The 22,078-nt window shown below is 49.4% G+C and overlaps 9 protein-coding genes across 9 annotated transcripts; 5 read left to right on the top strand and 4 right to left on the bottom strand.

The window, feature by feature from the left end:
* Nucleotides 1-1,488: 1,488 nt before the first annotated feature.
* An17g01915 (hypothetical protein) lies at nucleotides 1,489-2,038 on the bottom strand (the record flags this gene model as incomplete). The annotated part of the gene is made up of 2 exons (XM_059745500.1): nucleotides 1,489-1,579; nucleotides 1,818-2,038. 2 exons carry the CDS (start codon nucleotides 2,036-2,038, stop codon nucleotides 1,489-1,491), a joined length of 312 nt encoding a protein of 103 aa, XP_059605874.1.
* A 1,300-nt stretch (nucleotides 2,039-3,338) lies between these two features.
* On the top strand, nucleotides 3,339-4,246 carry An17g01905 (hypothetical protein; the record flags this gene model as incomplete). The annotated part of the gene is made up of 3 exons (XM_059745499.1): nucleotides 3,339-3,470; nucleotides 3,522-3,621; nucleotides 3,855-4,246. 3 exons carry the CDS (start codon nucleotides 3,339-3,341, stop codon nucleotides 4,244-4,246), a joined length of 624 nt encoding a protein of 207 aa, XP_059605873.1.
* Nucleotides 4,247-6,110: 1,864 nt separating this feature from the next.
* An17g01895 (hypothetical protein) lies at nucleotides 6,111-6,857 on the bottom strand (the record flags this gene model as incomplete). Its single annotated transcript, XM_059745498.1, has 2 exons — nucleotides 6,111-6,495; nucleotides 6,580-6,857. The coding sequence occupies 2 exons, from the start codon at nucleotides 6,855-6,857 to the stop codon at nucleotides 6,111-6,113; spliced, it is 663 nt and encodes a 220-aa protein (XP_059605872.1).
* Nucleotides 6,858-7,720: 863 nt separating this feature from the next.
* An17g01885 (uncharacterized protein) lies at nucleotides 7,721-8,450 on the top strand (the record flags this gene model as incomplete). The annotated part of the gene is made up of 3 exons (XM_001398380.3): nucleotides 7,721-7,922; nucleotides 8,011-8,167; nucleotides 8,324-8,450. 3 exons carry the CDS (start codon nucleotides 7,721-7,723, stop codon nucleotides 8,448-8,450), a joined length of 486 nt encoding a protein of 161 aa, XP_001398417.3.
* Nucleotides 8,451-8,750: 300 nt separating this feature from the next.
* Nucleotides 8,751-9,472, bottom strand: An17g01875 (uncharacterized protein; the record flags this gene model as incomplete). Its single annotated transcript, XM_001398379.3, has 4 exons — nucleotides 8,751-8,863; nucleotides 8,930-9,075; nucleotides 9,151-9,361; nucleotides 9,436-9,472. 4 exons carry the CDS (start codon nucleotides 9,470-9,472, stop codon nucleotides 8,751-8,753), a joined length of 507 nt encoding a protein of 168 aa, XP_001398416.3.
* Nucleotides 9,473-10,371: 899 nt separating this feature from the next.
* An17g01865 (uncharacterized protein) lies at nucleotides 10,372-12,705 on the top strand (the record flags this gene model as incomplete). The annotated part of the gene is made up of 6 exons (XM_059745495.1): nucleotides 10,372-10,457; nucleotides 10,590-10,659; nucleotides 10,789-10,938; nucleotides 11,007-11,798; nucleotides 11,857-11,994; nucleotides 12,064-12,705. 6 exons carry the CDS (start codon nucleotides 10,372-10,374, stop codon nucleotides 12,703-12,705), a joined length of 1,878 nt encoding a protein of 625 aa, XP_059605871.1.
* Nucleotides 12,706-14,560: 1,855 nt separating this feature from the next.
* An17g01855 (hypothetical protein) lies at nucleotides 14,561-15,813 on the bottom strand (the record flags this gene model as incomplete). Its single annotated transcript, XM_059745494.1, has 2 exons — nucleotides 14,561-15,435; nucleotides 15,711-15,813. 2 exons carry the CDS (start codon nucleotides 15,811-15,813, stop codon nucleotides 14,561-14,563), a joined length of 978 nt encoding a protein of 325 aa, XP_059605870.1.
* A 1,895-nt stretch (nucleotides 15,814-17,708) lies between these two features.
* An17g01845 (hypothetical protein) lies at nucleotides 17,709-18,001 on the top strand (the record flags this gene model as incomplete). The annotated part of the gene is made up of 2 exons (XM_059745493.1): nucleotides 17,709-17,759; nucleotides 17,834-18,001. The coding sequence occupies 2 exons, from the start codon at nucleotides 17,709-17,711 to the stop codon at nucleotides 17,999-18,001; spliced, it is 219 nt and encodes a 72-aa protein (XP_059605869.1).
* A 487-nt stretch (nucleotides 18,002-18,488) lies between these two features.
* An17g01835 (hypothetical protein) lies at nucleotides 18,489-19,997 on the top strand (the record flags this gene model as incomplete). Its single annotated transcript, XM_059745492.1, has 7 exons — nucleotides 18,489-18,677; nucleotides 18,853-19,113; nucleotides 19,162-19,243; nucleotides 19,482-19,512; nucleotides 19,777-19,798; nucleotides 19,890-19,905; nucleotides 19,963-19,997. The coding sequence occupies 7 exons, from the start codon at nucleotides 18,489-18,491 to the stop codon at nucleotides 19,995-19,997; spliced, it is 636 nt and encodes a 211-aa protein (XP_059605868.1).
* Nucleotides 19,998-22,078: the final 2,081 nt, after the last annotated feature.

The following is a 22,078-nucleotide window of genomic DNA, read 5'->3' as shown; positions in this document are numbered from 1 at the left end:
TTTTTAACAGGGATTCATTGACCGATAACTTCATATGCAGGTATTCTCGAGTCGAGACCTGTTCCCTTAGAAGAACCCTGATAATCAGTTCTAATGTGTGGAAAAATAGCAGTGACTAGTATTCTACGTAGTGCTTAATCCGCAAATCCGTCACGAAACCAGAGTGGCGCGGGCGTCTCTGCTCCTCCAGCAGCAGCGGCAGTAGTAAGTGACTGACTGGCAATTTACCTGCTTTCTAAGAAAGACAGGGCTGTCCTGTCCTGCAAGACCAAGTCTCCATCCACTGTAAGATGTAAGATTAATTCGGAAGATCCTTGGAGCTAATACTCCGTTACTGGGGCTGCTTCCGCGTTCACATTCATCAGCTACTAACCACTTCCTCCGTGTTGCTTTTTGCTAGCGATCCCGATGTCCAGTCAACTGCTTCGTTGTCCCGTCGTCATTTACGCGCAACCACTCAATGTTAGTTAAGATAGTTACCGACTGTCAACTTGTCTTTGCGACATGAATGGGTCCCAGAGCCGATGGGATTGCAGATTGTCACTCTCCTTTTCTCTTTTGTCCAAACCAGCTTGACTTTTCCCCTCATTTGGCTACACGAAAATCAGTCGGATGACGTTCGCCTTGCGACCACTCTCTGCGCTTGGTCTCGCTTGGTCTCGCACAATCCCCCTTCCACCCTCCTCAGAACCATGACGTTTGTGTCATAGCCGCTGTCCGTATCGAAGATGCGATTAGTCACTGACTCCGGAACGACCTTAAATTTCGGATCACAACACTGCAGATGCCGCACAGCCTCAATCCAACCCTCGGTCCCCGCACATCATGGATGATGGGGTGGGGAGGGGAGACCGATGGCTTGGGTGGCTCACTGGCGTAAAGCACGAGTGGTCGGATGTTCGACTAGTATCGAGTATAGTATAATATAGTATGGTAAGTAGTAGTCGGATGCCTGGCGTATTATCGTTACTATTACGGTTCTGAATACCTAGTAGTAGTTAGTTACTTGGCCGGAGCTTCGTGTGGCGGCTCCTCACCAGCGTGGCAGGGCGGAGCCACCATCATCTTCAAGTATGATTTTGATTAGTGATGAACTGATAGCCAAAGCCATCACTTAAGTTACTCAAGGGTCATGCTACCCGCATGAGGGGTAACATTTACACCCCCCAAGAAAAGTAAATCATCCATCCAAAACAACACATACAAGTAAATCAAATAAGTGGACTGCACGAGAGTGAATACTGTGGTTAGCGGCGGCCATCCTGAACCCTCTTGACCACCCCCTTCAAGGGGGGGAAGCACCCACCAGTCGTTGGCTGCATTTCACGGTGGCCTCCTTCTCCATCTTTGACCCCATTCCTGGTGTGCGCGCACTTATGCCAAGCATATATCTTGTCTGCCTACAGCTGGCCATGTCGTGTCTGCTTTATCTCATGCGATCCTGCAGATTCTTTTATGACAATCATTGAGGGGCTGAGGGTCGCTAGCTCAAGTGCCACTAACCAGACGGGAAATACAGCCACTGCTATTACTTAGTCGGGTAGGTGGGCTGGATGCCCTCTCGGTGGCACCGATACTACTATACAGCATACAGCATACAGCATATGCTACTACCACTACTATCATACTAGATATGTATGTTGTCGTCAAAACATCTCCCCGCGCCAATAATGGAAGGTGCTACATCCACCTTTCATTAATACTTACATACTACTTTTGATTGTCTGGACCACCTGGTGGTAATGGTGGTGATTCTAGCCAACAGGCTCTATTCTTGACCCGCAGAACGGTAGTATCTGTCTCTGAAGGCCCCTTACTTAGGTGTTCTTAGCCTGCGATCAGATGAAGAAATGTCTCTCCGTTTCTCTCCTATTCTCTTGACCACCGGAGCCTTTTTCTTAGTCTGCGATGGAGGCAACTTTCCTTGATGCACATCCCCCCATTTGGGTGTCAGATACCCGATTTGTTCGTGGGGGGCCAAGGTCAGCAGGGTCCAAACTTCAAGGGCGAACGGATGTCGAAACTTATCAAACCACATAATGTTTCTGGAGCTGATCAAGAAGGAGGAGGAGCGGCAGCAGCAACAACGACAACAATAACAGCGGCAGGCCAGGCCAAGTCGGACGCCGCCTCTCGTACCCCCAAGTGCTTTAAACAAGCAACTATAGGATGCAAGTCAAGTAACTCTCAAGCCGTCTGACGGTCATTGCTCCGCCGAGCATGTCCATCATTGGCATCTCAGAGAGCAGGGTAATCATCTGCAGCGCTACTCCTACCTGGCGACCACTCGGGGGTGTACTATTGCAACAAACACTCCTGCTTTATGCGGACGGGCTAGCGACGTCCTCCGGCTTGTCACGACTGAACGAAAGGCGATACCCACCAGTGCGCTAAGAGGGTTGCAAATGACGTGGGTTCTCCATGAACAGCTGCACCGGACCTCAGTCGTAAAGGTTTTAGGTTGGCGGACCTTACTACGATTTAGAGGAGGGTACGGAGAAGCACTACTGTGTAGCTGACAGGGTATTGGTGCAGTGGGCAGAGGTAGGGATGGTTAATGGATTGACAGCCACCCTGGCCCATGTCATAGGCATAGCCCGTATGTTGATTTGCGGAGATCCGCTGATAACCAGCGTGCTCCATGGGCATACCTAGCAGCAGCAGCTTGCTCCATCCAACCGACTTGTCAGTACTTAGTAGTGACTTACGGAGAGCTAAGATAGCGTCTCTTTTTGTTGGGCAAACAAATGTCTCGCAATGGGGCTATTGTCGCTTGTCAGGATTGTACCACTCAGGGTAGTACGAACCCGAAAAAACACACCCGCACACAGAGATTTGGAGCTTTGAAGTTCCCACGCGACGAGGCTAGACTAACTAAAAGTTGGGGGCAGAAGAAGGGAGTGAAATGGCCTGCAGGTGCTAACTCGACACCATACCAGTTACTGCTAGTTACACACAGTTTCCTCTCCTCACTCCCTACAGAACACACAGTATCGACCTTCTATCGGATCCACCATCCACCACCCACCACCAGTACCCGTGTTCCGGGTGGCAGGATATTATCCAGTGGATAGGGAGATGGAGGAGGAATAACCTGAAGGTGCGGCGGATGCCCCATGCTTTTTCCCTTTTTTTTTTTCTTCTCCTCTCCACTACTGCATGATGTATCGACGGGAACACACACGGTGGACGGATCGCGTTCAGATTCAATTAGCACGAGGGATTTTTCCCAGCCAATGATAGGGAGAGCGATCCAACGAGAGAAGAAAGGGAGAAAAACGGTCCCGTCGAAATTAGCATGATTGTCCAGTCCGCGATGCAGCTCAAAGTGGGAATGGATGCACCACACCGAGTGGGTCGGTTCCGAGGACTTCTCATGTCTTGTCTACATTACTAGTCCATGGACACTAAACCTGGCCGAGCCATGGTGGAAAGCTAAGTATTGGATTTTAATCACTGATTCATTCACGGTTAGTGTACATATTTTCCAATCCTCCCCGGTTTTGCAATCCGGTGTATAGTTAGTACCCTACTTTCCTACTGAAACCTGGGTTAAGTACTCCATTAAGGATGTCCCCGCCAGTGGGGGATGTGACGGTGTACCGATCCAGCTTGGTGCGCGTGTGTGAGGGTGAAACTATTCAGTTTCTCTCCAGTAAGAGAAACAAAGAAAGAGAGAGAGAGAGAGAGAGAGAGAGAGAGAGAGGGAGAGGGAGAGGGAAGGAGGGAGAGCTGAGCTCTGGATCTTCCATGAGCTAGAACCTAAGCAGCTGCAAGAGCTACAGCTTGCTTTCCTTTTTTTTTTTTTTTTTCTTTTCTTTTTCTTTTTGTAAATTACAATTACATACATATAGCGTTGCAGTCCAATCTCGATGGGATGATGGATTATCAGCAAACTACGGAAGTGAGGCCACATCTTCCGTACGTTAGAAGATGCAGTAGTGATTATGATTTGGATCGGATCGCTGATAAAACCGTGGATGATTTGGTGGGATCAACCCTGACTTCGGCTACATACATCTGGGCGGGCGCGACAAAAAAGCAAAAACAGGTGAACGAACAGATCGGCATCGTATCTCTAGCCAGCTTACTTGCTAGAAAAGGTTATAATCATCATTCATTCATTCAGTCAGTCAGTCAGTCAATCAGTCTACTGATCAAAGGAAGGAAAAGTAAAAACAGAAAAGGAGAAAGCATGATTGAACACTACTACTGTGTACTCGAACTACTGAGTGAAGAAAGTTGAATTGGCAATCATAGCTAACCAACCAACTAACTCACTAACTGGGGGAGGAGAGGGGAAATTCCACGAGGAAAACTGTTCGGAAACGAGGAACAACCGCCTTCCGATACGGTTTCCGGCTAAGAAAATACCACGAGTGGATGTGAATGTTTTGTTCCATGGATACGGATGAGGTACGCGTGCAACTACTAATTAACTAGTAACTATGTATGTATCCTTCCCTTTCCTGCCGAAAAAGACCCGGCCGAACCCCAGCCTGGTTATGGATACAAAGATGGAGAATAAGTCCGGAGTACTCCGTACTAGGGAAGAAACGGACTTAATTAGAGAAGCAGGGGGAAGTAGGTAACTACACATTAAGTAGGGTCTGTCGGACTTGACTTAGGCACCACCTGTCGGCCAATTTGATGGCAATATAGCATGGTGATTGTTGTTACTTACGGGAAACACTGCCAAAGCTAGAGCTAAATCCCGTCAGGTAGTAACGCCTAGGCAGGCATCTACTAGGTATCTATCTAGTAAGAGAGGGAAGGAAGAGAAAGAGAGTGAGAGAGCTCTTGGTTGACCGCTAGTATTCCGATCAGACAACACCATTATTTCATTTCATTTCATTTCATTTCGATTCGATTCATTTCGCGAGCAATAAGGGAATAATACTTCACCCATGCTTCTCAGCCCTTGTCGTTTTGCTCTCCCTCTCTCTGCGCGTTGATGGGATGATCGAACTGCCAGACTGGCGACCGCCACCCGATTGATGAAAGACGAGCATGGATCCCGATGACGGGGATAATAATGTCAGTCAACAAGAGGTCGCGATTCTCGTAATGCCAAAATACGGGGGACTTACTTGCTCCTCTTCTCTCTCTTGCCCTCTCCCTTCCCTGTAAAGTATGGTGAAGGTCCAATCCAAGAGCAGCGATCAATTGCGGGCTGAACCATTCTGTGGCGGGAAAGAGAATTCTTGCCATGTGGTATGATAATGAAATGGATCCCCGAACATCCTTAATTTCATCGTCATTCTGCTTGCTCCGTATTTACCCCCTCCCCCTCCAATATGCGGGATCCAGACAGCCACCGCATGGTTGATCACCACCCGTCAGTCACCCGGTATCTAGAGTACCTAGTTGAGACACTTGAGAGACGTCCTTTCGGACCATGCAATTGGTTCTATTCAGCAAAAGAATGCAGCATAAAGCAGCAGCAGAAACCCAAGCTACAGCTACTCACTATCTCTACCTAACTAAAATGCTTTGGTTGTTCCTTTCCTATCTCCAAAGACGATCTTCTTAGGATCCCCCGTATCTTCCCTCCCTCTCTTTCCCCTGGTTGGACATTCCACTGCGGGATATGACTTCACAGGCACACGGACTCCGCGCACCCCGTCCAACCCAACGTCCATAATCCAACAGCGAGAATGGAGACAGTGGTGGCTTGGGATGCGGGTTCATTCGCCCGGGTTACGGTAGCAGTGGGGAGGTTAACTGTTTAGTTTGTTGGTCCTCTCATTCTAGGATCCCTCTCCACGTAAACTAGCCGAGAAGGCGAATGACTGGACGAGCGAGCCGGTTCAAGCTTTTCGTCGCATCCGCGTGTTCCTTTCCCGAGCCAGATTAAGCTGCTGCTGCTTTCGTTTCTTCCTTATACAGATGACAAGGTGCTGCCCATGGCTGTGGGTGTGAAACTCATTATGAAGGGACGGTGTGGGACTGACTGCAGCACTCCCGGAATTGCCCTTCCTTCCTTTGCCCGACGATCGGACAACTGCTGCTGCTGCTGCTGCTGCTGCTGCTGCTGCTTTGTCAGGATCAATGTACATGCCCAACTAACTACTAACTTGCCCAAACTCACACAGAAACCAGCTCATTGACTATTTATCTACGACTAGGTATGATGTCGAAGGACAACTCGCATCTGTTCGGCAACACGGCACATCCTGAGTCTTAAGTATCAGCTGATTGTAATCGGAGACATAAATCCTGATCATGCGGAGAAACTGAACTGAATTGAACTGAGCTGAACCGAACCACAATAGTTTCAACATCTCGGACATCGTCTTCATATGTGTTCTTGTCTTCCGACTCCCGACTGACTCGACATAATGGCTTGCTCTCCGATTCAATTGTCCAGCAAATCCGTGACGAAAACAACAAGCCCACCTATCAAAGACCGAGTATAGACTTGGCTCTAAAAAAGAAAGAAAGTCAACAGCCAAGCTGCCCGTGCTGTGCAGACCAGAAACGGCCCAAGTCCCTCTGACCGTATCTTCAACAACTTTCTTTTTGTTTTTTTGTTGATCGTCCCGTGAGTCACTCACTCAATCCGAGAGCTGAGCTTACTTGGCACAAGCACAACTCGTGTTCTGGCGCACGGCTTCATCCGATCCGTTGAACACAGCCTGCTTCTCTCCTCCGGTTATCCTCGCTCGGAAGGAAGAAACAGTCAGATGAACCATGCCAAATAGCAATTTGTTAAAAATAGGGTCGTGAATTAGATCTTGGTGGTATATGTGTGTGTGCACATACCTGGTGCGATGGGATTGATTAGGTAAGACACATATAGTTAGCGGCCTTTGATCAGACGGGAGAAGAAAAGGCAGCGAACAACAACACCACATCCCGTCACGTCTCCCCCGGGCATGCCGCCATTGGTGTCTTGCAAATCGCTCATCAACAAAAGCCAGGAACACCAAAAAAACATGGGTTCAGACCGATAGGCCCCGGCGGAAGAAGGGAGGGCGGCGGTGAGTGAGCAAAGGTTCTGGCCAGGCCGTGGCGAATTACTTCACGGTGAGTCAGGGCGATGTCATTCCCGCCATTTGAGCTCATTCATGGTTGATATGATGCCGAACCAACCTGTAGCTTCTAGAGCTTTCTGATTTCCCTGTCGTGGGAGCCGTTGGCTTTGATGCTGATTTGCTGATTTGCTGTTTGGGGGGTTGCTATGTTTGGTTCGCCCGCTTCAGCCGAACCAGCCCTACCATGTGTATACAAACTAACTGCACAGCAGTAGCACGTAGCAGCATGCTGCCTTACACAATTGGCCATCCATCTACACTGTATTCTATCCAGAGATGACGATTGAAAGCATGTCGTGACACCATCACCATCACCATCCCCACAATCAATCACCTCAACCCTCTCACACTTGACCTACCTGTAGCACAGCATCGTATCCCAGTATTATCACACAAGAGATACTGCAATACAACACCCCCAAGCAGAGCAAAGAAATAGCACCAACTCAATGAAACAAATGACATCTTCCAAACCTAAACCCCAAACCCAAACCCAATCTCATCCCATCAACCTGACATCAATCTTGCATCAACCCATCATCTCCCTCCCTCCATCACTGTATAGAATAAGATATAAATACCCCCCTTCATCTCCCGAATGAGTATCATTTTCTCTAAACCAAATCTTCAATAATTCTATCAATCAAATCATACCAAGAAGCTATAGAAGCTAAGCAATCACAATGTCCAACCGCTACGAACGCGAAGCCGAAGACCTCTACGAGGAGGAAAATGACCCGTCCCCTGTGTCCGGCACCTTCCACGACAACTCGTACGCGCATGAGACGCAATCGAGTCTGAGGAACCAGGTCCCCGTAGCCCGGGACCAGGCCCCCTATGAGGATCCGGTGCAGCCGCCTTATTCGAACACGGACCAGCAGCTTGGTATGTCCATCCCTTTACATTTTCTTTGGACTTTTTAAATATTGTATGGTTATAAGGATACATGCTAATGGTATGGTTGTGGATACAGCTCAAGATGAAGACGAGGCGATTGATCAGAGCAATGTGATCTCAGGGAGGACGAGGGGCGCGAAGCCGCAGACTCGGAACCAGTATTCCGAGGGTCCTGATGAGGATGACTTGCCGGATGAGGTGTTGTATGGAAATGTTGGGACTTCGAGTACTCGGTATGCTTGATTGACACCATGGTACATGGTGTTATGATGGATGATATAATATGATGTTTATGTGTGTAAATTATGTTGGGAGAGGATGATTTATGATTGGGTGGGTGGACATGTATGCTCTTAATGTTTCATTTATGGAAATTGTATAATGATAAGACGTGAAGTCATAAATTCGTTTCACCCTCAAGACCATGAGATTGTGCCTGTTCCTGGTTTGGTCGCTGTCTGTGCCGGACGCGGCCCGGTGTCGGGTTTCGATTCAGGTCTGCGAGCAATGCGCTGATGTAGCTCTGACACTTTGTGGCTCGAGTAACGGACTTGCGGCGTGTGTCGACAGTCGACCGTAAAGGGACTCCGGGGAAGGCATCCGCCGCATCGGACCGTTGCCGCACGACGGCACTCTGAGGTCATAGGGATGCAGGACGGGCTGTTCCGCTATCACATGGATGCTTGTTTGTGGTGGCTTGACAATTAAGCCTGGGGCTCAGTTCGACTCAGACCCATGAGCGAACAGAGTGTTCATCTCTATCCAAGTCCGTTTCACGATAGAACACGAGTCTGCTGTAGGTTAGATTAAATCCGCCTAGGAGACGTTGATGGCACATACCACAAACTGTTCCAGAGACTCTTCAAAGAGCTCATTGTTCACTCCAATGCCACCTGGATGCTCGGCGGGAGATAACGGGTTCTTGACCACTAGAAGTAGAGGTGGTCAGCATACAGCTGTAGAGGAGGTTATCGTTTAAACTAGCCAGAGCGTACCGTATTCGACGTATAGATTGATATAGATCTGCTGCAAAGCAACGCGCATGCTTGGACTCTTGAGGTCCGTCAGCATAACGAACTTGATATTGGTCGGCGTTTCGTAGTAATGGAGCTTGTATTGGCTAGTGCGGTAGGTAACGAAGCTATAAACGTGGCGGAGCGGTCAATGACTGTCCTCCCAGTTGAGTTGCCTCGTCGCTGTAGGGTGGAGTCCTTACTTGTCGTCCTCGCCTCCTAGCTTGCGAACCATGTTGCGCAGGGAGAAAACAGTACCGAAGATGAGCTTGGCATCGTCGTCCGTGGCGCGCGCAGTTTGGCCTAATGTTGCGGGGAGACCCGGAGCAGATGTCTCGGAAGTCGGTCGTGATGATTTGCTGCCTGTCATGGAGGTTGGGCGTGGCAGCCAGCGCCGATTATAGATGCATTCAGCTAGAAGAAAGGGAGAGACGTGGTTAGCAACGTCAATTGAAATGGCTAGGGAGAGATGGATGCGAGGGAGGTACCATGACGATCGAAGATATAGAAGGAGTAAACAACCATAGTGCCGACAAGGGAAGAGTAACAGATTAAAAAGAGGACAGAGTATATATCCTTGGAGCGTCGCAGAGGTGGCTTGAAATGTTCCTTTCCGGCGATAGAGATTCAAGATGATAAGCCCCAGGAAAGGAGATCGAGGCGGGTCTGACGGGGGGGTGGAAAGAAGGGGAGAAGAAGGTTAGCTGATCAGTTGAATTAGACTCGGGGATCTTACTCGTGGGCGGTGAGTCGCTCAGATCCACGGATTCTCGATCCAAATCCAAAAAACAAAAAAAACAATCCGATTTATACTGAACTCCCCTGTTTGAAGATTCCATTTGTGGTTGATGGGTTGTAGGCTGGGAATATATCGAGCAGATCGACAAGTGATGCTTGGATGTTCAATAAATCGTGCCTATCACTATTTCCCCGGAGAAATACTGGCTTGACGCCTCGTAATGCTTAGTATCAGCCTTACATAAATCTGCTGCCCTGGGCATCCACTGCTGCTGCTGCTGCTTCTTCACCATCCACGATTTCCCCTCTCAATCCCACCCTCCTCCCCCCTCGATCTGATTCTCTCCCTCTCTTTCGACTCTGTCTCTAATCTCGCGCCACACCCTCGAGGAGAAAACAAATCTTCCTCATCTCTCCTCCTCCTCCTTCTCCTCCTCTGGAGTCCCTTGTTCCGCAACACTGAACCTTCTTCAGCCGGTCCCTCTTGCCAAATCGTGACTTCGGCGCAACGGCTGCTTATCTCCATCGCCTCGTAAACCCCGATCTTTCCCCACACTTCATCACAGGCAACCGTCATTTTTCCTCTCCTTGTCACAGCCGACCAAGACAGCCAAGTTCCGATCTTTGTGTGAAACACTCGGGCCCCTAAATCCTTGCCGCGGGTGCTCCGTCGTCGACATCTTCCAATGGCCTCAGGGGACGCCGAGCTCCCCCAGCAGGATGCCAGTCCGATCACCACCGAGCGGCCACCTCTGCCGCCCTTTCGCTGTGTGTGAGTTGCACTGCTTTGCTCGTCTCATCCTCCGAAACTGCCCTCAGGCCTGTCTCTGGCTTTCTTCAACCGTTCATTCTTCCCGGATGCTCCTACATGGGGATACTGATTCACATCGACTTCGGAAATTAGTTCCACCCCTTCATACGAAAGCCCCCAGAGACATCATCGCCGGAACCCGATAGTCAGGCGCCCAGTCAAGGTAGGTTATTTTTATTCTATTTTTATTTTATTGCTTTGTTCATGCGTGCTCAAATGTGTTCTTTGATTACCGCTTATGACTACGTCTGCCTCTTCATTGTATAGCTCCGTCGCTAACTGTTGTTGCTAGGAAACGCTTAATGCTCGATCCGAGTATTATACCAGCCAGGATGATGGCACTGCTGAGCACCGGATCAATCAATACGTGATCAAGCAGGAGATCGGCAGAGGCTCATTCGGAGCGGTGCATCTTGCCACTGACCAGTTTGGAAACGAATATGTACTTGTCCCTGCGCAACATCATCTCGGCTATATCCTGAAGAAGCTGACCGAGAATGTACCGTTCAGGCTGTAAAGGAATTCTCCAAGGCTCGTCTACGGAAACGGGCGCAGTCGCATCTTCTGCGCAGGCCCCGAGGCCCTAAGCGTCCTTCAGATGGATTCAACTCCCCGCTGCATCGCCGCGCGCCGGGTGGGGATGAGCACAAGGAAAACGCCCTTTACTTGATCAAGGAAGAAATTGCCATCATGAAGAAGCTGAATCACAATAACCTTGTGTCTTTAATAGAAGTCCTCGATGATCCTACAGAGGACTCGCTATACATGGTCATGGAGATGTGCAAGAAAGGAGTGATCATGAAGGTCGGGCTCGAGGAACGAGCCGATCCTTATGATGATGACCAATGCCGCTGTTGGTTCCGCGATCTGATTTTAGGAATCGAATATCTACATGCGCAGGGTATCGTACATCGAGATATCAAACCGGACAACTGTCTATTGACGAGTGACGATGTCTTGAAGGTCGTTGACTTTGGGGTGTCGGAGATGTTCGAGAAGGATTCAAACATGTTCACTGCAAAGTCAGCAGGTTCTCCTGCCTTTCTTCCGCCGGAACTGTGCGTCGTTAGACACGGTGATGTCTCGGGCAAAGCCACGGACATATGGTCTATGGGGGTCACACTCTACTGCCTTCGGTATGGTAGACTCCCGTTTGAGAAGCAAAGCATCTTTGAGCTTTACGAAGCCATCAAGAACGACCCTGTTGTATGCGAGGGAGAGACCGACGAAAATTTCAAGGATCTGATGTTCCGAATCCTTGAAAAAGACCCGGCCAAGCGCATACCAATGGAGGAGTTGCGGGTAGGTGAAACATAAACGCTGTCTGTACGCCATTGTCTTACTCATAGACTGCATACAGGAACACCCTTGGGTGACCAAGAATGGGCTTGATCCTCTTTTATCTGAGAGCGAGAACACCGCTGAGATCGTCGGTCTGCCGACAGAAGAAGAGATGAACTCTGCCATTACGAGGAATATTGGTCATGTCATGGCCGTGGTACGTTGACAGCCTCATTGCAGATATTACTATCGTGGCTGGTAAGATTCAGGCTAACATTTCCGATAGATCAAAGCGGTAACGCACTTCAAAAGGCTGATCGACCCGGCAAAGGCAGACCCGCCCATGCAGAGTATACTTGGTCAAGAATACGAAACGCACTTTGTTGAGCCTCCTATGGAGATGGAGCCAGAGGAGAGCTTCACGGCCACCGGCAATATGCCCATCCTCAACAAGAGCCAAAGTCTAAACATGTATAATAGACGACCTTGGGAACGTGACAACGTGCTGCAAGGCTTCCATCAGCGTCGCGAGGATCTAATTCCCAACCAGCCTACCGACGGCAGCGAGTCTCTCAGCCATCACGGTAAGACCGGTCCTGCATCAGGCAGCAATAGCAGGAATGCATCCCGAATGGAGCCTGAACGGAAAGATTCCGGGTCTATTCGCAGTCACAATATAGCCGGCGGGTCGATTGACGATTTCCAACCCAACTCCACCCCTCAGTCCCCATCTCCTTTCGTCCCGCTATCCCGAGCAAGCTCGGTCACCACAAAACGCAGCGTTGAAGGAACCCGTGGCCACGCACGCGATCCCCTGGAGGAGGAATTTCCGTTCCTATACATCGGACCTCAACATACACCGGCTCGTCCAACCAATCCAACATTGATCCCGACACCGATCCCATATTCGAAGAACCCGACACCATGATATCTGCCGAACCCGACGAAATGGATATAGACGCTTCCCACCCAATCGTAAGCGAGTCACCCGGAGCCGCCGACTTCGACATCTACGAGACCGCCTATCGACAAGAAATAGAACGCATCCGAACCCGTACCCTCCCCCGACAAGGCACCATCCCCAAGATGTACCTCACCCGGCGCGTGGAAGGACGAGACGATGTGAAAAAACTTGTAGGACAACATACACCCGATTCAGCTATAGCATCGGGCCGAAAGAACACAGGCCTAAGCCTGAGCTCTGCCGTCAGCGCTATCAGACTCCAACTGGAGCAACAACAACGGCAACAAGAACAAAAAGCACAACAGGCTGCAGAGAATCAAAAACCGGCACCATTCCGCCAATTCGCGCCATCTACCTCTGGTGGTAATCCGGAGCCAGTCGCATCGTTGTCTGCGGCGGCCGGCACCACCACTACTAGTGGCCTTGAGACATCGAATCCATCAGAATCATCCTCGTCAACCAGGCTAAAGTCCTTGCTTGATCGGGTTAGGAGTAGTCAGGATCCGTGATTGAGAGAATGATGGTGGTACCGCCCTGGGTACAGACAGGTTGACAGCGGGCAACTACGGAGTTATGGTTAAATATAATAGATAGAAAGGGTATCATTATTGCCAATGCATGCAGCAGCCAGAACTAAGAAAGAAATTATCTGGCGACACATTCATTCCCCACTGTAGTCATGTCAGATCATATTTCTGACAAGGCATAGATATATCAGTGTAACGTAGAATCCTTAGAACACTCGGTATCAATATTGGCGACGAGACGAAAACTTCCCAGCCAGCCACAAGCTCGACATGCGTGCTCATTTCCGAAAATACATACTACGGCGTGCAAGAAATCGGAACGCGCCAAGACCAGTGACGTTGAATCTGGCGCCTACGGGTTTGGAGCTGTGCTTGATGGTGCTTGCTCCTCTTCACATTCTTTGGATCCTCCGTTTGTCTTTCTCCAGAATGGCACGATGACCTCTTGAAAAAAAAGAGCTGAGAAGCTGTACATACAACCTTGTCAAGATCTGATCACTAAAAAATTAGTAATTATACAATATATTAGGTCCTGACCATAGGAGATCACACGCCCAGAGACAGCGGAGAGGTCGAGGAAATAAAGGAAGAGGAAGAAGAAGAAGAAGAAGAGGAGGAGGAGATGGCTAGTGGAGAAGGAAGAATGCCAACAAGAGAGAGGGGGGAGAGAGAGCACATGATGCAGGACAAGGAAAATTATGCCCAAAACAAGTAATGTCAATAGGTCACGTCATATTCATAATGTTCGTCTGAATGGAGACTTTGAAATAGTGCTCCGAAAGCCCGATGATGTGCAGATTTCAATATGCATGGAAGATCATCAATTCAGTGCATCATTAAGGTGCATGTACGCATAAGGAAAGAAAAAACGCAGGAAATTGATCAAGGAAAGTGGACCAATTAGGACTTGGTGACGGCGTTGACCGACTTTTGCACAGCTTCAGCCAGATATGCGCAAGTTAAGCCAGCCCAGAGAAAGCAAAATTGGACATGTCTGTCGGACGCTTCAACTCGGTTATAGGCATATCAATCCGCCAAGCATGAGCAATCAAATTGTCCATCAAGTCGCCCCGCCGAAGAGCGGGACCCCGATACGCAAGAATGTGAGATGGGGAGAAGAAGAAATAACGTATGAAGGATGTGGCGCTCATTGCCTTGCTTTCGTTACATTCCGATTTGCTGGTGAGAAAATCCGAACCAATGCTAACTATCATTCATGTTCAATGTTGTAATTCGTTTGTCATGCCATAGTTATTCGGGAAATCTGAGACGCTGTGTGCTTATTCTTTATGTCATTCCGGCCTGTGGTCTGGTGGTCTGGCTATAGGTAAATCAGAGGCTGGTGTGGGCGGTTCATCTGGATATCTGCTAGTAGGATGAATGAGACTCCTCCGGTTGCTTTGGGAGAAAGGATGTCTGTCTGGTGGGAGAGGCTCAAAAGACACCCCCGGTTCCCTTCGTATAAGTGGTGTTTCTCTATGACCTAACTGTAGGGTTCCGGGTGATGGCAAAGTCTGTCTTATCTCCGGACGTGGTAGCTCTCGCATCGAAGAGCTCATGTCTTGATTCGGCATATCCCTCGGTCGCTCGTCGCTACTCGGTCCCATCAGTGGAATTGGCCTCCCTGGCGGAGGAACGTAGTGCATTTCATGTCGTGGTAAATCCTGTGGCCGACTACTGCTCGCCTGGGGCGAAAATGACGGCAACCCTGGCGCGACTCCGGAGGGACTAGTGGGCGTAGACGAAACTTTCAGCTTGTGGGATCCAGACCGCCGTGGGGGTGGATACGTTTCTCCACGAGCCTCAGCAGCTGCTTTGCGCCGTTCCGATTCCGCCTTACTAGGCCGTCCACGCTTCCGTGGAGGCTCTCCTCTGGCAGTGACGCTCTCTGAACTTGGAGACAAGAGGGCCGAAGCTCCACTTTCGCTACTGTAGGAAGCGGTGCTTGTCGCAGGGCGTGGTTGTATCGCACGCGGGGCACGGATTGTTCTGTCAGAAGGAATCAAGGGCCTCTTGCGCAAGACGCTACTGCTTTCTAGAGGGACGGTTGCTGGTACGGAAGGTTCATGGGGTTGCGGAGGAATCGATCCGAGGCTGTGAGTGACGGAAATTTGGACATGTTGCAGCATGTTACAGAACGCTATTTGGCAGGAGTTGAGGGAGCGACCTGGACAGAATCAGATCAGCAATGCTAAGTCAACTATCCAACGTATGAAAGAATGTCCTCGTCCCAGTCAATGCGAACAGGAGGTGAGTCGCATTAACTCAAGCTGTTCGGGGCAGAGGACAAGCGGAAGGTGCTGGCGGATCTGTACCTGGAGGAAGGGGTATATCCGCCCAGCTTGGGGTAATGTTGAAATCCCTGATCATTCTGACAAGATGGCTCGAAGGCACTCGGGCCTTCTTCAAGATCTCCGTAAGCAGAGTATACTAGAGCCATACCTCCGTCAGCAGAAAGCACCGGTGATTGCGACGGCAGAGGGGCGAGAATTGGCAATCCTACCTTCTCCTCCTCAGTCCATGGCCTCTCTGGTTGATTCGACATAGCCAGCAGACCATGGAAGTATAATGAGGCAGTTTCCCTGCTTGATGATTAACCCAACACACGAACTGAATGTAAAACTGACCCCAGAATCTAGACTGGAAGCAAAATATAAAGAGTGACGCGTCACGCGACTACGGATGTAGAACAGTGAAGGGCAAAACACAACGCCAATCAGGTTGACACGCACCAAGCACGAGTCGACAAGGGACCGGAGAAAAAGATAACAAGAGCAGGGAAACAATAAAACGGAAGAACAGAATTGCCACGGAGCCTCCCAAATGGAACGATGCGTCTACACCAGTCAGTGTATCAACACGTGGGTTCTTAGATAGAGATGCAAAAGCAAGCTAGGAGAGCAGCGAATAGATGTCAAGAAAGAGGAAGAGGGTCAAAACAATGGTCAGCAAACGAATGAAAGGAAGATGAGCCGATGCACATGGGTTGAATAGCAGACATTGAAAGTCAGAAAATCGTTCACCGGGGTAGTAAAACACATGAGAGATCGCGAGAGAAGAATCAAGAGTAGACGGCGTAAGGAGAGGCTATAGAAACGAAACAACCCAGTAGGAACACCTCCGAATGAAGAACAGTTGCCTCTGCGATTCAGGTCACCGCGTTAAACAAAGGCCTGGGAAGGTTCCAAAAGGACGAAAAAAGAAGAAAACAAGGGGAATTAAAATAAAGAATTTAAAATCAAAAGAAGGAAAAAGGGAACGGAGATAAAAATAAACGATGGAACCAAAGTGGATCGTGGCCCTAAGAGAGAAACGTCAGGGCAGTTGGCCGCCGTCGTCGCTGGAGATCGAATGGATTTCTGGAATGAATAGTTTCAACGGTGCATACTGGTACCACCTCGAGGGTGAAAACGAATGTAAGAAGAGGGAAAAGGGGGGAAGAGAGACGCTCGACCAGTAGTGAGGTAACACCGTACCCTCTCAAAAACGTTTTCTAGCCAAACGGACTTTTTAAGTCGGGGCTGCGCAGGAGAGCACTGGTGCAGATGCCAGACATGCGGCCGGTTGGCAAGAGGAAGGCTGCAGGGACTCCTATTCTTTAGCTTCCCCTCTACCTTGCGACCTGCGACTTTTGGAGAGTCGAGGACGAAAAGAGAGCCACAATGGGGTCAGAACTTAAGTGACTTTCGAATCAAGGACAGCGGACCCCAGCCCAAACTGCCAGAGAGGGACTAGACCGGAAGCTACCGAGAAGAGGATAGTGTTTCAAGAGCGATGGTTTCAAATGCCATCAAGTGTCGGTGGCATTCGCAGTAGAGGGGAAGGGGAGAGGGGGGAGGAAAGCCAACCGCACGCTCAACCGGGAGGGGCGCGTTAGCTCTGGAATTTCCGAGCCAGTTCGAATAAGACCAGGAGGGGTGCCAAAAAAGCAGCGAAAGGCTAAAGATGCATGAAAGCTGGGAAACGATGTAAACCCGGACGGGTAACAGGAGCAGGGGGGCCACAAGACCAAAACCGACTCAGCGTGAAGAAGCAATGCAACAACAGCCTGCGGCTACTGCTGTACGCCCTGGCTACGAAATCAGACAAAGTTAAAGTCCTGTGCACTAAATAAGGGGTGGAGAAGTTGGGAAGACGATGGCAAATGAGATGAGAAGTAAAGAAATAACATAACATGGGAAAATAAAAGGGAAAACAAAAATAACAATAATAGTAATAAAAACATAAGAAGAAAACAGAAGAGGATCGTCTAGGCATATCCAGGAAGGCAAGACTTGCCGCCTCTGGGTCAAGAGGCGTTCCTCTGGGGCAAAAAAGACCCTCTCACGGGACGCAGCGCGTTCTCACGGTACATGATGGGCGACAGACCATTATTGATGGGTGGGTACGGGCGCCCCAAGATGTTGGGTCAATGGCCTGGAATCGACAGGTTGCTCAGAAATGAAGGCTCTCCTATCCTTAGAGAACGAGGTTCGGGGTTGGGGCCCGGAAGTAGGTAGTGCGGTCGATCCATCCCGACAGCAAATTGTCTCTTGTGTCAGTCCGCGGTACTGTAATGCATACAGTTACAGGAAAATGCAGAAGCATGCATTGGCCCTATTCACGATAGCGGGAATGCATCCGGCGATGACTGGCAGAAAATGATAGCAGCGGAGGTGGTTGATAACCGCAGAGTGGGGTTGTTGGGCTCCGCAATAGGCGCGGACGAGAGCAAAATCCTGGAGGCTGGGTAGAGAGGATGGATCCCGTTAGTGCAGAAGGCGATTGAACGAAGGCTGCAAGGATGTTCCGGAACGGTCAGCCCAGACACTAAGCCGTCTGACTGGATACTTCCAGTCCACTCACAGTGTTGCTCATCCTGTCTAGCATCGGAGCAGATGAGTGCATGGACGAGAGCTCATGTAGACCACCGGGATGAGAATCTCTCTGGAACCTCAGTAGGATATGATAAAAAAAAGGAGAAAACAAACCCCATAACAAGTGACAATCAACAACGATAGGTAGCTGCCGGCTGACAGTATGGATCGTTGCGCAGAAGCAATTTCTGCGGTCGTTCTTCTCTTCCCTAAATTATTTTGTCCTTCTTTATAAATTCAATTCCCCAAACCCTCGGTTGCATTTTATTTTTCATATTATTTTTTTCTTTTTTTTTTTTGCCCGGCCAAATTGGTCGGAACGGCGGGCGCTCAGGGACAACAAAAAAAAATCCATCGGGAAGAGATGAAGCAGACCGACCAGCCGACAAAAAGCCTTCCCCCACAAGGCAGGCTGGGCTCATACCACCGCGCTTGTGAACTCGCTAGCCGGCTAGTACTACACAGTACATCGTCAGGTCATCGTGGTGACGATCTAGGTAATGTTGCCGCTGATTTTCATTTGACGGATCGATTATCGGGCGATGGCCAACAAGTAAGTATTATTAGTAGCAATGCGAGAAAGCAAAGTGGTCTGTCTGCACCTGTGCATCGTAACATCGGATCGAGACAGACAATGGCCCATGCACGAGAACCATGCAGGAGTAGCAAAGCCCCGCCAACATGAATCAACCGTCAGACGGTAGTCCACTATAGTCCTGCATGGACAGGTTGTCACTGAGGCCGATGGGTTTCCCACCGGCTTTCTTCGACCTTCCCCGACGAGTCCGAACCACGGTCGTTCACAACCAGGATGGAAAGCGACCGTATCCATTGATCAACAGTACCGTAATGGAGATGAGCGGGGATTTCGGGGTCAAATCGACCAAGAGAACGAAGCACATCGCGGGAAAAGGGGAAGATCGAAACAAAGGGAGTTCCGAGACGAGGAAGACTTTCCTTTGGGGAATGGCAGAGGGGCCTGTGGCGCAGTCTGTAACCAATTAACCGCTGACCGTACCATACTGACTTGGTAGTAGTTACCACTGAAGACTACCACTAAGAAAGGTAGAACCTTCCGGCAACCAGGTACGCTTACCCTACTGGCCGCTGTTTGGCTTGGTAAGCCAGCATTTCGGTACCCGCCGCGGAGGTACCGGTGACTTCCTGGCAGGCGGGAACATTGGTGGCAGACCCACACCTCAGGTACCCGTAGCGCTTGTAACTGAAGGGAAATTCCAGACTGCGGTAAACGCTGGCGAGGGCTTGGAAACTTTGCGGTGCGTAAAATCGTGGTGAATTTTCTAGAGAAAAGATCCGATTGATGAAGAAAATTGACATGAAATAATCCAATCATAAGCTTATGATCTATTTGTTCTTTTCTACGTTCGGTATGTTTACACAGTGTCGAAGGAGATTATCATTCAGTCTCTCATACACTCAACTCCTGGAGCTTGTCTTCGCAAGTTTGACCGATGTATGGTGCTGATGCTGTTCTTTGCACACTAGGCGCCCTAGTAGGTTAATTAACTTCAGACCAACGTATCTTCACCCTTCGCCAGGAATGTTCATCGTTGTCATGGTAGTATTCCTTAGTATTCTCTTTCCTAATATTAATAATACTCTGTGGACTCACATGGCAAGAATTTCTATAGTATTCCTCCTCTATGTGCGTGTGTATGTGCACGACTGTGTATGCTTTAGTGTCTATTTTCACTTCACCGTTTGGGAGTATAGCGGAAAAATTCATTTAAAGATGCATGACTAGTTAGAGTTTACGAGGGAAGTATCTAGTATGTAGTTGTACCTTCCTGAAGAAGGCAACTGATGATATCCACTAGAGAATATTTGTGTGGAAGAATTAGCCTGCGCTTAGGTGCAAGATCCATCTTCCCAGACGGTCTGCCTCTTCTGCGCACAGATGTGCCTTTTGACAATCCACCGATACTCTGCATTAGTTAGTAAGTTAGTCGATTCCTACGCTTATTCATTGAGCCCATCATGATTTCACCTCGCCTTTCGAATTTCCCTCCTCGTCTTACGCACACTCTTTTTTACGTTAAGTAGCTAGAATTTGTAATGATTATGATTCCTCATGCTTTCCTTTTCTATGAGCCCTAAAAAGATAAGAAAATAATAAGAAGCACCTGGTGTTCTGTGAGAGAGAGGGACATTGGCCCTAAGCAGCGATGAAATGCACGCATGTGGATCGCATACCATAATCCTCGGCTATAGGTCTCTGCTATCTCACTATAGTGTGCCGTGTACCTAACGGGGTACACCGGAGGGACAACCCAAGGCCTGAACATCAGTGCTGGTGGGTTTGCTTTGAAAAAAAAGGTACCTGTCATGACTGGTGAGACCCAAACAGATACTCGATAGGTACCAGTTACCTTGGAGGCTCTCTAGATGTGTAGGTACTCTCTCTGTAATGGCCCCAAAACAAATTCCCCCTCATCCTAGTCAATAATAATACTAATAATCAATACCACACCATACTAGTAGTATAGTGTTGTAGTACATTCAGACCAACTTCCTCTGTGGTAATCCAACCCATTCCATCGAGGCAACACCGGTTCATGCATGGTCCTATCCTGATTTTCGTGGCTTCAATTTCCCATCACCTCCCGTCTTACTTTTGACTAGCCACACAGGTTCTGTATTACGATTCGCCCTCCCTCTCTTTCCTTACTTTAAATGCTGAAGGGCTGGGGATCACTGCCAGGTCCCATGGTTCAGAGGAAAGGTTTCACAGAAAGAAAGTTCAAACTAAGCACGGACTCCGAGAAGAATTGGAGCGTTCCGTCCGGCGTGGGACGGCCTGCATCTGGGATTCTCGAGATCAGTCCAGTCATCCAGTGAGTTCTCCTCCGTGCTAGGTCCGTCCCTGCTCCGGATGGAGATTCTGTTTACTCTAGTGCTGCCATTAGAATGGTAGTGATCCCATTCGACTCCATCCGTTCCGGCTAAGTCTACCTGACCACCATTCATTTGAACTCTGCTACGCTACCTACGGAGTGCATATACATCCTGCCTGTATTTACCCAAAATGCGACGGCCTCCTCCAATCGCTAGCCGCCCCGAACCACGTCAGTCTGGAAGCACGGTAGAAGAAATGCTCCTGAAATCGACATGTCCAGTACAGTCGTTGCGTTGCGTCCCAATGCTTCTCTTGCAGATCCTTTTTACCTGCGTTCTCCACTGCATGTGAGTCCAGTACGCCGGCCGTGGAATCCATGTTGCCATTTGATCTTCCGTCCGACCACCATCCAGCCATTGGATAGGAGGATTAGAAGAGGGAGCTGCATGGCCAGGCGGACCCTAGCCCTAGCTTTGGTGATTTGGGCGTCTCGTGGCCTATGATTTTGACTCCCGCATAAGCGAACCGCAAGTTGGTTGGAGGACAGTCTCTCCGTCTCCCCATCTGCAGGTGCCGGTCGTCTTAGCTTTCACGCGCTCTTCCTGCTTCATAACTACCCGGTGCCCCGTCCTCGGAAGATGCGACAGGAAGGGGTAGCTGGACATGAGATGGTACAGTAAGTCTGTATCTCCCAGGATTACGAATCTCAAGTCCCCCCCTGTGCTTTGACCTACGATACCCTTCGTTTTGTCTTGCCTGGCCTGTCATTTCACCATTAATTGTAGTCCGTTTCTGCATTCCCGTTTCTTCGGTCGTTGGCTTGATCCTGGCTCCGAATGCAATGTCCAGGTCTCATAACTCAAGGCAGCTTTGCTCAGAAAGGAATCATTTCTAGTGCTTCTGCTGACACTCTGATTTTCGCGAAGGTATCGCAGAGCCGAACACCTACTTATGGATTATGACAACATGATTCCTACCAGATCTGCTCGTCCAAGCACCATGACACCGTGAAACCGGGTGCCCAGATTTCCATAATCCACGATAGCCACAGTATCGAACACTCATGACTCACAGAGGTCTGAAGGGCAGAAAAAAAC

The sequence above is a fragment of the Aspergillus niger genome, assembly GCF_000002855.4.
Source record: "Aspergillus niger supercontig An17".
In the NCBI taxonomy this organism is placed as follows: domain Eukaryota; kingdom Fungi; phylum Ascomycota; class Eurotiomycetes; order Eurotiales; family Aspergillaceae; genus Aspergillus; species Aspergillus niger.
This window is presented reverse-complemented; position numbering and strand designations above follow the sequence as displayed.